This window comes from Synchiropus splendidus, chromosome 18 (genome assembly GCF_027744825.2).
Source record: "Synchiropus splendidus isolate RoL2022-P1 chromosome 18, RoL_Sspl_1.0, whole genome shotgun sequence".
Lineage (NCBI taxonomy): Eukaryota > Metazoa > Chordata > Actinopteri > Syngnathiformes > Callionymidae > Synchiropus > Synchiropus splendidus.
Genome location: NC_071351.1, coordinates 7,117,488 through 7,129,549, shown reverse-complemented (window position 1 = coordinate 7,129,549; position 12,062 = coordinate 7,117,488). Strand labels below are relative to the sequence as shown.

At 48.0% G+C, this 12,062-nt stretch overlaps 3 protein-coding genes across 7 annotated transcripts in view; 2 read left to right on the top strand and 1 right to left on the bottom strand.

Moving 5' to 3' along the window:
• The window catches only part of LOC128749560 (transcription factor PU.1), a 52,792-nt gene extending 51,404 nt beyond the window's left edge, over positions 1 to 1,388 (bottom strand). For all 4 annotated transcript variants that reach the window (XM_053849281.1, XM_053849286.1, XM_053849282.1 and 1 more), the window contains exons 1-2: positions 1,340 to 1,388; positions 1,171 to 1,269 (exon numbers count right to left, since the gene is read on the bottom strand). The gene's annotated coding sequence lies outside the window, so the exon portion shown is untranslated. The remainder of the gene's footprint in view (positions 1 to 1,170; positions 1,270 to 1,339) is intronic.
• Positions 1,389 to 3,189: 1,801 nt separating this feature from the next.
• On the top strand, positions 3,190 to 7,175 carry etv7 (ETS variant transcription factor 7). 2 transcript variants are annotated; one of them, XM_053849280.1, is made up of 10 exons: positions 3,190 to 3,229; positions 3,529 to 3,589; positions 3,708 to 3,810; positions 4,208 to 4,372; positions 4,464 to 4,601; positions 5,179 to 5,277; positions 5,355 to 5,483; positions 6,378 to 6,520; positions 6,580 to 6,680; positions 6,739 to 7,175. In XM_053849280.1, exons 2-10 carry the CDS (start codon positions 3,557 to 3,559, stop codon positions 6,887 to 6,889), a joined length of 1,062 nt encoding a protein of 353 aa, XP_053705255.1. In that variant the 5' UTR covers positions 3,190 to 3,229; positions 3,529 to 3,556; the 3' UTR covers positions 6,890 to 7,175. The 2 variants fall into 2 exon arrangements, with proteins under 2 accessions (XP_053705255.1, XP_053705254.1); XM_053849279.1 differs by lacking the exon at positions 3,190 to 3,229 and having other exon boundaries at positions 3,292 to 3,589.
• A 343-nt stretch (positions 7,176 to 7,518) lies between these two features.
• On the top strand, positions 7,519 to 10,370 carry pnpla1 (patatin-like phospholipase domain containing 1). The gene is made up of 9 exons (XM_053849705.1): positions 7,519 to 7,726; positions 8,055 to 8,287; positions 8,491 to 8,556; positions 8,626 to 8,838; positions 8,905 to 8,965; positions 9,029 to 9,241; positions 9,531 to 9,648; positions 9,723 to 9,827; positions 10,184 to 10,370. Exons 1-9 carry the CDS (start codon positions 7,519 to 7,521, stop codon positions 10,368 to 10,370), a joined length of 1,404 nt encoding a protein of 467 aa, XP_053705680.1.
• The last annotated feature ends 1,692 nt before the right edge of the window (positions 10,371 to 12,062 follow it).

Genomic DNA, 12,062 nt, shown 5'->3' with positions numbered 1-12,062 from the left:
ACATTTTGTAACATTAGAAGAACTTTGGCATCAACAGGGCCTGGTTAATGAACACACCAGTCTTGACTCACTCCATCTTCGGGCAGCGAATCACAAGAAAATAATACAAAGAGCTGATGCAAAACGCCACACTAAAACACAGGCTCTGTATGCTTCAACCTGCCTCCAGTCGACTGTCAACAGCAGGCAAATGAACTTTGCTATACACAAACGCAGCAACATGCGAGAACCCTCACTCGTTGTCATGCCGACCACCAATGGCTAAATTCCACGCAGATAATATACAACTCTTTTGCAATCCATTATCAATTCTCTTTCAAAGGATACTTTGAAAATGAGAAAACTAACAGAAGAGCCGCAGCAGCTACAGCGAGACAAAAACAAGCAGTACTTTACCTTGTTCTTCTGGACAGCATGCTCCTCTGTCCACCTCCTGGCCTTCTGTATGAACTGCGGTTTGTTGTATTTGAACTCTGACGACTGCGGTTGAGAAAGATATTCTGTCTTTAGCGGCAAGAGTTGATGATATCGCTCTTGAGAAGAGGTAAAAATCTGATTAAGAAGAAGATTCCAGACTCTTTGAGGTCTTCAACAGAGAGAGGTTCACGGGTCGCCTGGAGGCACTTGAACTTTGGTGCCAGACGGGAGCAAAGTGGTGCTAAATATGAGACAACCGCATGACTCCACTTCCTTTTGAACAAACCTCCATGTCCAAATAAATACCTCTTCGCCTGTGTAAATGTTTGGAAAAATGACAGCCACATTTTACCTAGAAGACCGACTCAGACTGGAGGAAGATCACTGACAGAAGGCTTTTTATACTCTGCCTTTATGAAAAAATTTCCAAGCAGCAAAAAAAGTGAGCATGATTTATAAGGTAGTGTGGCTTTGTTTTGCAGAAGAATAACATGGCTTTTTGTCATGCTAGTCAGTCAGTGAACTGTCACTTAATAGCAGCCTGTACATTTACACATGTACATGTTACACATGTACTTTAACACAGCCGAGTCTGGACATTAAAACAGAAAAGTAGCTCATCGTACGGTAGCACTTGGATAGATTTAAAACCAATTTAATACTGTATAGCAAAGCACAGACAAAGATCAAAATTCATACTGACCTACATTCTAAATTAAACTCACAAAACAACAGACAAGAGATGTGACTCACTATATCAGCCATGAGTGGATCTTCGGGATTGGGTTCAGCCATCAAGAGCTGGATGGAAGCCAGGACGGTGGAGATGTTGAGAGATGGTTTCCACGCACCCTGAGAACACCATTGAATGTTATAATCCAGACTCCACATTTAATCTGGTAAATCATAAAGGTGCTACGACCTTTGGCGGGTGTTTGAGGGCATCATGGCAGATCCGTCCAGAATTGTCGATGTTAGGGTGGTAGATGGGAGTCAAGAATCGAATGTTGGGAGGCTCGAACGGATACCTGCAGCAGAGTGAACGGCCAGTCAGAGCTTCAGTGAATCCACTGCACAAAATAAGACCTTAAAAAAAGCACCTTTCTGGGATTTTAATCTCCAGCGTGAAGACGCCACCTTCATATGGAGTCCCACTTCCGCCAACAATCTCTGTCGACCAAACAAACAAAACTTTAACAATGATCTTACTTTTAGACTAGTGTTAAACTCATAACCAGAACAATAATGTTGATTTGAGGGAACATTCATTATAGACTGAACTATATGAGAATAAACAACTCACATAAGCACAAAGAAATACTTGCAAAAGGATAAATGACGACACATAGTTGTGTTAATACGCTGAAAGACTTGGATGCGGCGGGACGTACGTGCTCTCAAGTCGTCTATCTTTTCCTCTGTGTGCCAACATGTTATCCCAGGAGGAGGTTCGGTGCTCAGCAGCAGGAGTTCTCGCTTCAAACGTGACGCTCTCTGCATCGTGACTGGAGTAGTGGACACAGAAGAAGCTGTGAAACTCACCGCTGCTGTGTCAACATTTATTATTTGGCATGTGTAAAACCAGGAGAGCGTTGACGACAACCACACTTGGGACACGAAGAGTTCAGACATTCACCTGAACCCAGGTTATATTTGTCGGCGCAGACAACAACAGATGAATCCTGTCACTAATTAGAATTATGTTTTATCTATATGACCTGTTAATCCCACATTCTTGAAGACTTACATAAAATGTGGTGTTTGACCGAGAAAAAAACAATGCTGACAAGGTACTAACTGCACTGAATTCCTCAAACTTGAAATACTCTGGACACTTATGACATTATGTGCAATACATTTTGTCTTGTGACATGCACAACTTATCATGGTACGTGCAATAATACTCAGGTATATACACCATATTCTATCTGAAAACAACTTAATGAGTGTGCAAATCTGTTTATTTGTAAATATTTATTTTATACCTTAGAGCTTTTATTTATCGTTTTATACTGCTCTTTTGCACTGACACTGGTGGTGGCTTAATCTCATTGTATATGTGTATAATGACAATAAAGGCATTCTAGTCTATTCTACTTTTCATTTTTCACAAATATGTTTTAAGGTTAAAACCCAAACTCTAACTTTTAAACGACTCCCACCTGAGTTCAATTCATTTGGTGCATTTCAACTATGAAACTCACATTTAAATGACAACATTCTAGAAAGTTTTATGAATTCTTTCCGTTTGGACGTCAAAAACCGTCCGCTCCGGTAAACCAAAACAATTCCAGCATGTTAAAACCGTGACAATTCATCACACGACGAGTGTTATTACGCTAACTTACGTATTCGTAATGACAAACGCCGACGTATTCAGTCAAATTCGCTTGTTTCTGTGTCGATAAAGCCGTTTTCAGAGTTCCCTCTTTTCATACGTCACCAGCACTTCCCGCCAGATACTTATTCGTGGCATGAAATTGAGAACTGTGCGAACTGCAGCGCCACTTTATGGTCAAAGTGTAAATTACATTTAATAACAGAGCTACACAGGAAAAACTTGGTTAAATAATATTCACTCATCACCTTCAGCTTATGATGGCTGATATGAAGGAAACGTTCTTCAATTTGGTGAAGTTAAAATTTCGATGCGAAGTCGATTTGGTTGCGTGAACAAATAAGATTCTTACAAACCCGCTACGTGAAAGGAAACTGGAACCCGGAGTCGGCAATACTCGTGAGTTTCCGTGAAGAGCCAGAGCCCGCCGACCTCGGTAACACTCGTCATTTTCCGTGAGTAGCCGAAATCTTGGTAGGTCCCTCTCCGCATACATGTCTTTTCGTCTGTCTAAGTTAAGCGTTTGAAGTGGGTTTTTCTTTTTGTTCGATCTCGTTTGACCATCGATGCATTCTGTAATGTATTTTCCGGATGTTTTTTTGTCGTTTCAACTCAACGATTGTTGTGACAGTTGATGACGTCATTGGTGGTGAATCCACTTTCGCACTTGTCCGTAACTTTCGATTTCATTTTCCGGATGGCTCGAATGTTGACGCTTTTTATTCCTCTGCACGTTTGGTAGAGCAAGGTTTTTATTCTCTCTGATTTCTTAGACATAGAGTCTGACTCACCGAAGCCTGAATGGAGAACGTTCCTCCTTCACCTGAGGTCAAGGTGAGATCAATCTCATCCCATGGTGCACTGACGTCTCTGTTCCTTTCTCTGCGTGTAACTCCGCGCTTGTTGTTGAGCAATGTTGCAAGGTTTCTCCTCATATGGATATGATTTCCAGCTGGAGTGTGAAGACACAGGTTTGATGAGGAAACCCGAGCCACAGCCGCCGCTGATCTTACCTGCTCCTCGGGATGACGTGTGGAATCTACCAGGACGCTTGAGTCAGTCACTTAGACTCTTTTCTGACACATTTTCGACCGACAAATCAGTATGTTACTGTATATTGTCTTCGTCTACTGCCATATCACCCTTATGCTTCTTTCCAGTCAGTCTTTCTCTAAAAATGTACACTTTTTTAACGCTACATTTCGATACTTTTCAAATAATTTGTATTTATTTGATGATTTTAGCAAAATGTTGATAACATTTTATAGTCATGTGGTGAATCTCTCCTCAAATTATAGGTAGAATTTGAAATACTTTTACTGATTATTTAGTCTGTAGTACTTCCTTTAAAATTACTATTAGTACTTGTTATATATTTTGATTTACTGTGAATTGGAAGTGGTGCAACGTTGCCGTGTGTGAGGTCTGATAAACAAGTGTTGTTGCTCCCAGGAATAAACCCGTCCCTGTGGGACAAGGAGGACGTGGCCCACTGGCTCCACTGGGCTCAGAAAGAATGTTCCCTGCGTCGCCTTGAGAACGAGAACTTTGAGATGAACGGCCGAGCCTTGTGTCTGCTCACCAAGGAGGACTTCAGGTGGCGCTGCCCCAGCTCAGGTCCCTGCAGCTCACTGATGTCATGACCACACTGGCATTGTTCTGGACGCTGACAGTCCTCCTGACTCCCTTCCTAATAACTCTTCTGCAGGCGATGTTCTGTACGAGGTCCTGCAGTGTGTGAAGCAGCAGAGGCGGAGTGTCGCGCCTCACCTGTCCAAAGCACCCGCCGCTCCCCAGAGTGCGGCGCTGAGAGTGCAAGAGTTGTCTGCAAAGAGTGGAGTTTGTGGTGAGTTGGAGCCTGAAATCGAACCGGTCACCTGGAGACTCACTCTTATCTGAACTCGCAACGGTCTCATGACTTAGCTACAGGAACAAAGAAAGTGGTAACGACACCAAGTGGACCGGCAGGGACAGTTTCCGACTTCCTGGTGTCGAGCTCTCTCAGCTATAAACCTCACTGCAGGGTGACTTGCAGTTGTAAATCTGGTTTACTGTGGACAAACACTGCAATCCAACCCAGATCTCCAACTGAGTTGAGATTTAGCTTTTCCCTCTGGGCTTCAGTGTTCAGCACATTTATACTGGTGTGTCGAATGAAGCCTGCTTGCACTGGTCATGATAAAGAGCTCCTGTTCTTCTGGGTGGATGGACTGGGACTGAGCTCGGGCCTTGTGTATCAGAGGGATTTTTGGAGAGGCAGTGTGCAGGTGGCAGGGACGTTGGTCTTCTGAGTCCAAAGTTTCCTCTCAACACAGAAGCCAGATGAAGAGCGAGTAAAGTCGGCACCCAGAATAATAAAACCTCTTGAATCGAAGCTACTTTCATTTTCAGTTTTACTGAAGTTCCTCATGTGTGTGTGGCAGTGATCCATGTGGGAGGCCCCGCGGTGGAAGCTGCAAAGCGAAGGTCCAGCGAGTCGCCGTCGCCTGTGACAGACAGCGCTCCTTCTCTCCAACACAACAGTGAGTGTGAGCTTTTGCTCCACACCCATGTCACGATCCTCTTCTGAATCACATGTGCTTCCTCATGACATCCACAGGGGGAGCCTGTGCGTCGTCCCCGAAGAAAGAGCGATGTCTTGAGGAGTCGGCGAACTCAGACCTGGAGCCATTAAACCTGTCCAACCGGGATAAACCTGTGAGTCCGCGAGCTGCCGGCCCACTACCAGGTGAGAGACAGCGAGAACAATGAAAGGTGACGAAAGTCAATCTCAAATCCTCATGGAGCTTCAAGTGTTTGCGTAAATGTGTCTCAGCTCCAGTGACATGATGAGGCCAGGTCTACATAGTGAGGAGTGTGGCTTCCTTGGCACTTGAATTCACTTGGTAAAGCTCTACTCTGAGTGTGTGGATGACAGAGCTGGACACTCACTACGACCTGAGCGGCTCTTCGCCACTGAACCTCCTGCTGCTGCAGGCTAAAGTGTTGACAAGCCATTTGCACTATCACACAGAGAGGGGGAAATACTGTAACAGCAAAAACAAAAAAACATTGCTGCTTCCTGCTCCTCGGGTTTTCTGCACTCAGCACTGTATGCCACACCACTTATGACAAATGGAGGCCTAAAAACACCTTCACTTCCTGTGAGTTATGGCTTCCTGTCTGGGTGAACGCAAGGAGCGCCAACTCTGGCCGCCATTTTCTGACAATAAGGAAACCAAGTTCTGAAGTTCAACAGTGCAAGTTGTTTTTTGACTCACTTAATTTGATGGCAAATTTAAATATACTTGTCTGTGGAGTGTGGAATTTTATTTTTTGTGGAATCGTATATAGGTATTTCGTATATATTCTTTCTGAATAATAATAAAAATATGTCATTGATAAAAAATAATACTACAATGATTTCATGATTTAATTTTTTCTATTTAAATTTCTATTAATATCTTCCAGTAAAAAGTAATGATCAACAATTTTGATGGTCAGAAACAGAACAAGACTTTTTTAAAAACTCAATAACACTTATTTCACTTCATTTAAAATGTGTTTTTTTTTTCCCAAACAAAACCACTGTCATGTTCAGATGCTAACCATGCTAACCGTGCTAACCATGCTTCCCCACCAGCGTGCCGGCTGTTGTGTGACTTTGTGTATCAGCTGCTGTGCGACCCGCGCTACCAGGACTACATCCGCTGGGAGAGCCGTGACAGTCACACATTCAGGGTGGTGGACCCCAATGGTCTGGCGCGTCTCTGGGGGCGCCAGAAGGTGAGCGGCGGCGCGCTAATGGTGTTACACCACGGGTGGTGACCAGAACCATTTTGCAGAACCGGGTCAACATGACTTACGAGAAGATGTACCGATCCATGCGTCACTACTACAAGCTCAACGTCATGAGGAAAGTGCTGGGACAGAAGCATCTCTTCAGGTGCGTGGTCGCCCCCTGCAGACTCCCTGCCGCCTGACTCACCTCTGGCTCCTCGCAGGTTCCTCCATACGCCTCCTGAAATCAGACGACATGAGTCTCCTGATGCAAGTCCTGCAGAGGTTAGCGACGACCATCAGGAGCCTTCGCCGTGTCCAGCCTCACCCAACACTCCTCCACAAGTGGAGACCAAGATCGAGGGCACGAGCTGAGCAGGAACAAGAACTCTGTGTGTAGAAGTTATGAGTTTCTACTTTGCTTTATGTGCAGTGCTGCGACACAAACACTAATCAGGAGAAAACAGGGGAGTAATCTTGCAAAGTTGTCTCATCGTGTTGTGCTGATCCGTGTCATGGTTTGTTGAATAAATTCACCCTGGAACTGTTTCCAGTTTGTGGTGAGGAAAGAGCTGAGCCAAGAGACAAAGCTCTCACCTCACCTGCTCTCATCTGTGGAGGAGATCTTGGATCCTCATGTGGAGTCTTGGATCCTTTTGAAATAAATTGATATTTTGATCCTGAAATGTTTTGTGAGGAAAAAGTTAAAGAAACATTGACAACAGAACCATAACTCCAGTTGTGAACAGAGCTGCTTTCATGAGAGCCTGTCGGTTTTATGTCACTTCCTTCTCGTTGCTGTGGTCTCGGATGAAAGAGCAACAGTGGACGTGTTGTATCCAACCCTCATCACATGTGCATGACCAACAAGGTATGTCGAATGGAGAGCTTTTAAAAAACATTCTGCCAAAAACAAGCTGTCACACGACCCTCCTGCTTCCGACCGTTTGCTCGCGCGCTTTCATGATAAGAACAAGAAGCTTTGGCTGAAACCTGAGTTAAAGATGGTGCTTGGCGTGTCACCTTGTCAGTACCGGGAGGTTCCTTCGTCCATTTCCTTCTCCGGGTCAGGGTTCTTGGCCACCTACCAGTTAGGAGTGGCCCAGTGCCTCCAGAGCCAGGCCCCGTGGATCCTGCAGTCGGCGCCGTGCGTGCTCGGAGCGTCGGCCGGTTCCCTGGTGGCCGCCGCCGTCGTGTGCCAGATGAGTCTGCGTGAGTACACTATTCTGTCACCACACCAGCAACTACAAGACGTTGGTTTGGAATTTGGAATTTCAGAGTTTTGCCATATTTTGGAATTGGATTTTTTTTTTATTAAAATGTGCACGTGTGTCGCTCTGTTCTGTGGCGCGAGTCCTTCACCCTCTCCAACATCCTCTCATCCTGTCCTCAGTCATCGGCAACATTCTTGGTCCAACTCTGTCTCTCCTCTCCACCTGGCCTTGTCTTCATTTCATCTCTGACCTGATCCTTCCTGATCAGTCCCTCCATCTCTGACTCCTCACCACGCCGTGACTCTGCTCCAAATCCTCCTCTGCAGCCATGATTCGGGACGAGATGCTGAATTTTGCCAGGGAGATGAAGGCCTTCACGTTTGGGCCGTTGAACCCCTCCATCAACATTTTCCACTGGCTGGAGAAGATCCTCGTCCAGCATCTTCCTCACGACGCGCATCAGCTGGCCAGTGGCCGACTGGTGGTGGGCTTGACTCGCATGACCGACGGCGAACACGTCCAGGTGTCGGACTACCGCTCCAAAGAAGACGTCATCCAGGTGACTGCCTGGGGATGAAGAGGCTTCAGAGTCTCACGTCCGTGCTACTGGCAGACACATGCTCTTCACAGAGGGATTGTAGCTCACAAGCTAAAGCACAGATCAAGAGAAAAGCTTACCTTGCACTTTCTGTTAACACAAACCTGTTAAAAGTCAGCCGGTCACCAGGGAATGGCTATAAAACGCTTTCTCCATCACGTCAGGCTTTGCTCTGCAGCTGCTACGTGCCGGGCTACTGCGGATTGCAGCCTCCGAGCTTCCGCGGTGAGGTGAGTGGCCCCAGGCTTTTGGCCCCAAAACTCTGGACTCAGGGTGACCTTCCTCATCACATGTGGCAGCACTACGTGGACGGGGGCTTCACCAACATGCAGCCGGTGCTCTCGCGCCCCTGCAGCCAGACGCTGACCGTAGCACCGTTCTCCGGCGAGGCCGACATCTGCCCCGACGACTCGCCCTGTGTCTTGAATATGGTGGTGACCGGAACCATGCTGAAGGCCAACCTGGCCAACAGCGCCCGAATCTTCAACGCTCTCTATCCTCTGGCTCTAGAGGTCAGGCCGAGGGGAGGTTTCAGAGCACACGTCTCATGCTCATGCTAAAATGTGTTCTCTGCTCAGACCCTGGAGGAAGCTTTCTGCAGCGGCTACAAGGACGCGCTGGAGTTCCTGGTCAACCACGGTCAGTGCTGGAGTCCAGAAGGCTTTTGACACCTCATGACTGCCTCGCTTCACCTGCCCTCAGAGCTCATCGCATTCCCCACCATGAACCACATTGCCCACGACAACTTGTACGCCCAAGCTCCACTGATCCTGGAGACGATGGTGGGGGAAGAGGAGGAGATGGCGGCGGGCACCAAGACCACATCACCGTCGGAGACTGAAAGAAATGGCAACGTGTCAGCGTTTTACAAGTCGCACAAGCTTGTGTCCATCAGTGTGGAGATTTTGGAGAGCGGTGAGAGACACACACATCAGTAGCCACACACACTCGTACCTCCAACACACAAGCTACTGAGCAGGGTCTTGGCCGACCTTAGGCCAAATAAAAGCACCTTCAAGGCCGGTCCCAGGGCGAGAGGATGTTACAGGACGTCCACCCTCTCAAGTGCAGTGGGGACCAGACCCTCAGTCTTTACCTGTGGTAGAGGCCTTGTTGAAGTCCACAGCCTGAGGGACCTGTGCTGCTGGGGCTTTGTGACAGGCCCACAGCATGAGCTGCAGGTGTGTGTCTGTGTGTGTTGCAGTTCTGCTCCTCAACCTGCTGCCGTACTTGAGAATGTTGGGCTCGCCAGCCGTCGCCCTCTCCTACCTGCTGGTTCCTGTCATCCTGCCGGTGTTCCTGCTGCTGCACGGTCGCCGATGGTGAGACCTTTTCTGGAGATGGTCCAATCTTCTCACCACAGTTTCCGAGTCAGGGAGTGTCTTCTTTGGCCCAGGCTGGATTCAGAGTTGGCGCAGTGGACCTGGCTCAGCTTGAAACACTTCATCTGGTTTTTTACGAACGTCTGTATCTCCACCGTGAAGAGGAACCTTCGAGACAGGTACATCCTGATGGCCAGACTCCGAACCCTGGGCTGCTGTCGGAACCCTGGTGTGTCGGAAGCTAAGCCACAGTCTGTTTTAGTCACAGTCTTATTCAGTCTGGTGCTGCTCGTGTGGTTGGATCTGTGAGAGAGCCCTGACCTCAGGGTTCGCATCTTCACATCATCCTGGCTAAAGAGTGGGTGGTAGCTCCAGAACACCAGGAGCTCTCCTTCAGCGTACTCTCCAGGAGGAACCAGACATATTTCAGACAGGAAGGAAGCATTCGGAACGCTTCTCCACCTCACGTGTTTGAAGATATGACCTGGACGTTTCCTCTAAAAACAGTCCTCTAAAGCTTGTCCTCTCGCTCCAGGTTGGGTCTCGTCCTTCTCCTGGTGAAGTTGCTCCACTTCGAGAAAGAGCTGGAAAAAGCATCACAGGAAATGCCAGCAGTGTCTTCCAGCAGGCCCGTTCCGGCCTCTTCACACTCAGAGGACCTGCACCGCAGCAGCCTTGACCCACAGCGAGCAAAGAAAAAGCCAGGGCTCCGCATAATGTAGACCATGTCAGTGAGCAGAGTCGGACTGATTTTCTGCTTCATTTGTATTGAAGTGCTTTGACTGTAAAGAATATCTTCTTGCTTGGCTTTTGCAATTACAAGCTCATCCTCTGCTCACAGTCTTGGTGTCCATAACTGCCTTCTGTGTGGAGATTTAGGTGATGACAACAAACTGCGTCCACACTTGCAGGACTCGATAAGAATGATCTAACTGCTGCAGAAATGTCCGAAGGTTTCTTCTTCTCTGCGCTCCCTCTCAGCTGGGTGTGTGTGTGCTGTGTCACTCCACCATGCTTCTTCACTGTGGGACTGTGGTGGATGCTGCGTAAGATGGCTTCATGGATGTGTGACGTGAAGGTCTCGGCGCGACCACTCAGGGTTGGATTCAAATCCCATGGACGCGGGACGGAACGCTGAGCGGTTGTGTTTGGCGAACACGGACGGCACTTCCTCTGTCGGATCATGACGGCTGTGAAGGTTCAACAACGCAGGCTGCATGTCAGCTTCCTGTCCTGTACAAGCCTGTCAAGCCAGACAGTTTTGGGGGCAAAAGAGACCACAATGTGGAAACAAGCTGTGGCCAGGAATTCATCCACAAACCACAGCTAAAGAGAGTTGAGAGAGTTGGTTGTCGTTGACCTGGCCGTGTGAGGGAGACATGACAGAGCGATCACGGAGCCTGACACCTGGGTTCAACTGGATCCAAAAATGCCTCTCAAGGTGGGATTTACGGACCAACCGGTTTCATCGACAGATTCATTTGATCAGTCGTAATGAACCTTACATTTTTGAGGTCAGGCTGTCTGAGTGGGAACATGTGTTGTCACTGAGCCGGAACAGACCGTTTGATATCTCTGACCCGTGTGCTCCTCCAGATGGCCCGTTACCTGCAGGGACATCCTCTTACATAAGACCGTACGGATGACACAGGCATCTGCTGCCGGCCCGGACCAGCCAATCATGCAGCCATTCAGCCAGCCGGCAGCTGGCCACAGAGGAGAGCGAGTGCGGCTAAGAATGCTCCCCCTGGTCGGAGCCCAGATTTCAAATCCACCCGTGCCTTCATGGTCAGGGCTTTGTTTTCTAGCCAGGCTCCTGGCGTTCCTTCACGGAGGGCCGCTGGAATGGAGTTGATCTTGACTTGGGGTGACGTTGAGCCAGTCATGGTCACATGACGTCTCTGTTTTGTCATGCGAGAGCTCATAGGTTTGTTGAGCTCCGGTTCAGGGTCCAGATGTAAAACATGTCAAGATCGGAGACCAGCTGGTGGGAGGGGCCTCCTGGACAAGGTCAGGTAACATGTTGGAGGTGCTCCCCGTTTCTCCACCTGCAATCGCTTGTGAGTCCAACCTGCTTCCACGTCTCACTCAACACCGCCTGACCGCTGCGTCTCTCTCCACGATCATCACGCTACCATGAAATGAGATCCGGTTTGCTTTCCAAATACAAGGTGGGTAATCTGGGTATATGGTCGGGATCATTGGGATTAATCCCGTCCGCGCAATCATCCGAGCGAAGCAGCTGTTGCCAGGTTGGCTACGGCTTTAATGAATGAGTGTACTTTTGTGTGTCCTCCGCGGGACCCCGGCGCCGTCATGTGACTGCCAAATGTAAACAGCAACAGATTGACAGTTTTCTAATCCCTGCTTCCTTCTGCACCTCCTCATCTCAGCCACATTGCAAATCGAGATTT

Coding starts and splice junctions, on each gene's coding strand:
- pnpla1 (XM_053849705.1), top strand. CDS start 7,519: ATGGTGCTTGGCGTGTCACCTTGTCAGTACCGGGAGGTTCCTTCGTCC. Junction 8,288..8,490: donor CCAAAGAAGACGTCATCCAG/GTGACTGCCTGG, acceptor CCATCACGTCAG/GCTTTGCTCTGCAGCTGCTA. Junction 8,839..8,904: donor TCTATCCTCTGGCTCTAGAG/GTCAGGCCGAGG, acceptor TTCTCTGCTCAG/ACCCTGGAGGAAGCTTTCTG.
- etv7 (XM_053849280.1), top strand. CDS start 3,557: ATGGAGAACGTTCCTCCTTCACCTGAGGTCAAG. Junction 3,590..3,707: donor CTCCTTCACCTGAGGTCAAG/GTGAGATCAATC, acceptor TATGATTTCCAG/CTGGAGTGTGAAGACACAGG. Junction 5,484..6,377: donor AGCTGCCGGCCCACTACCAG/GTGAGAGACAGC, acceptor CTTCCCCACCAG/CGTGCCGGCTGTTGTGTGAC.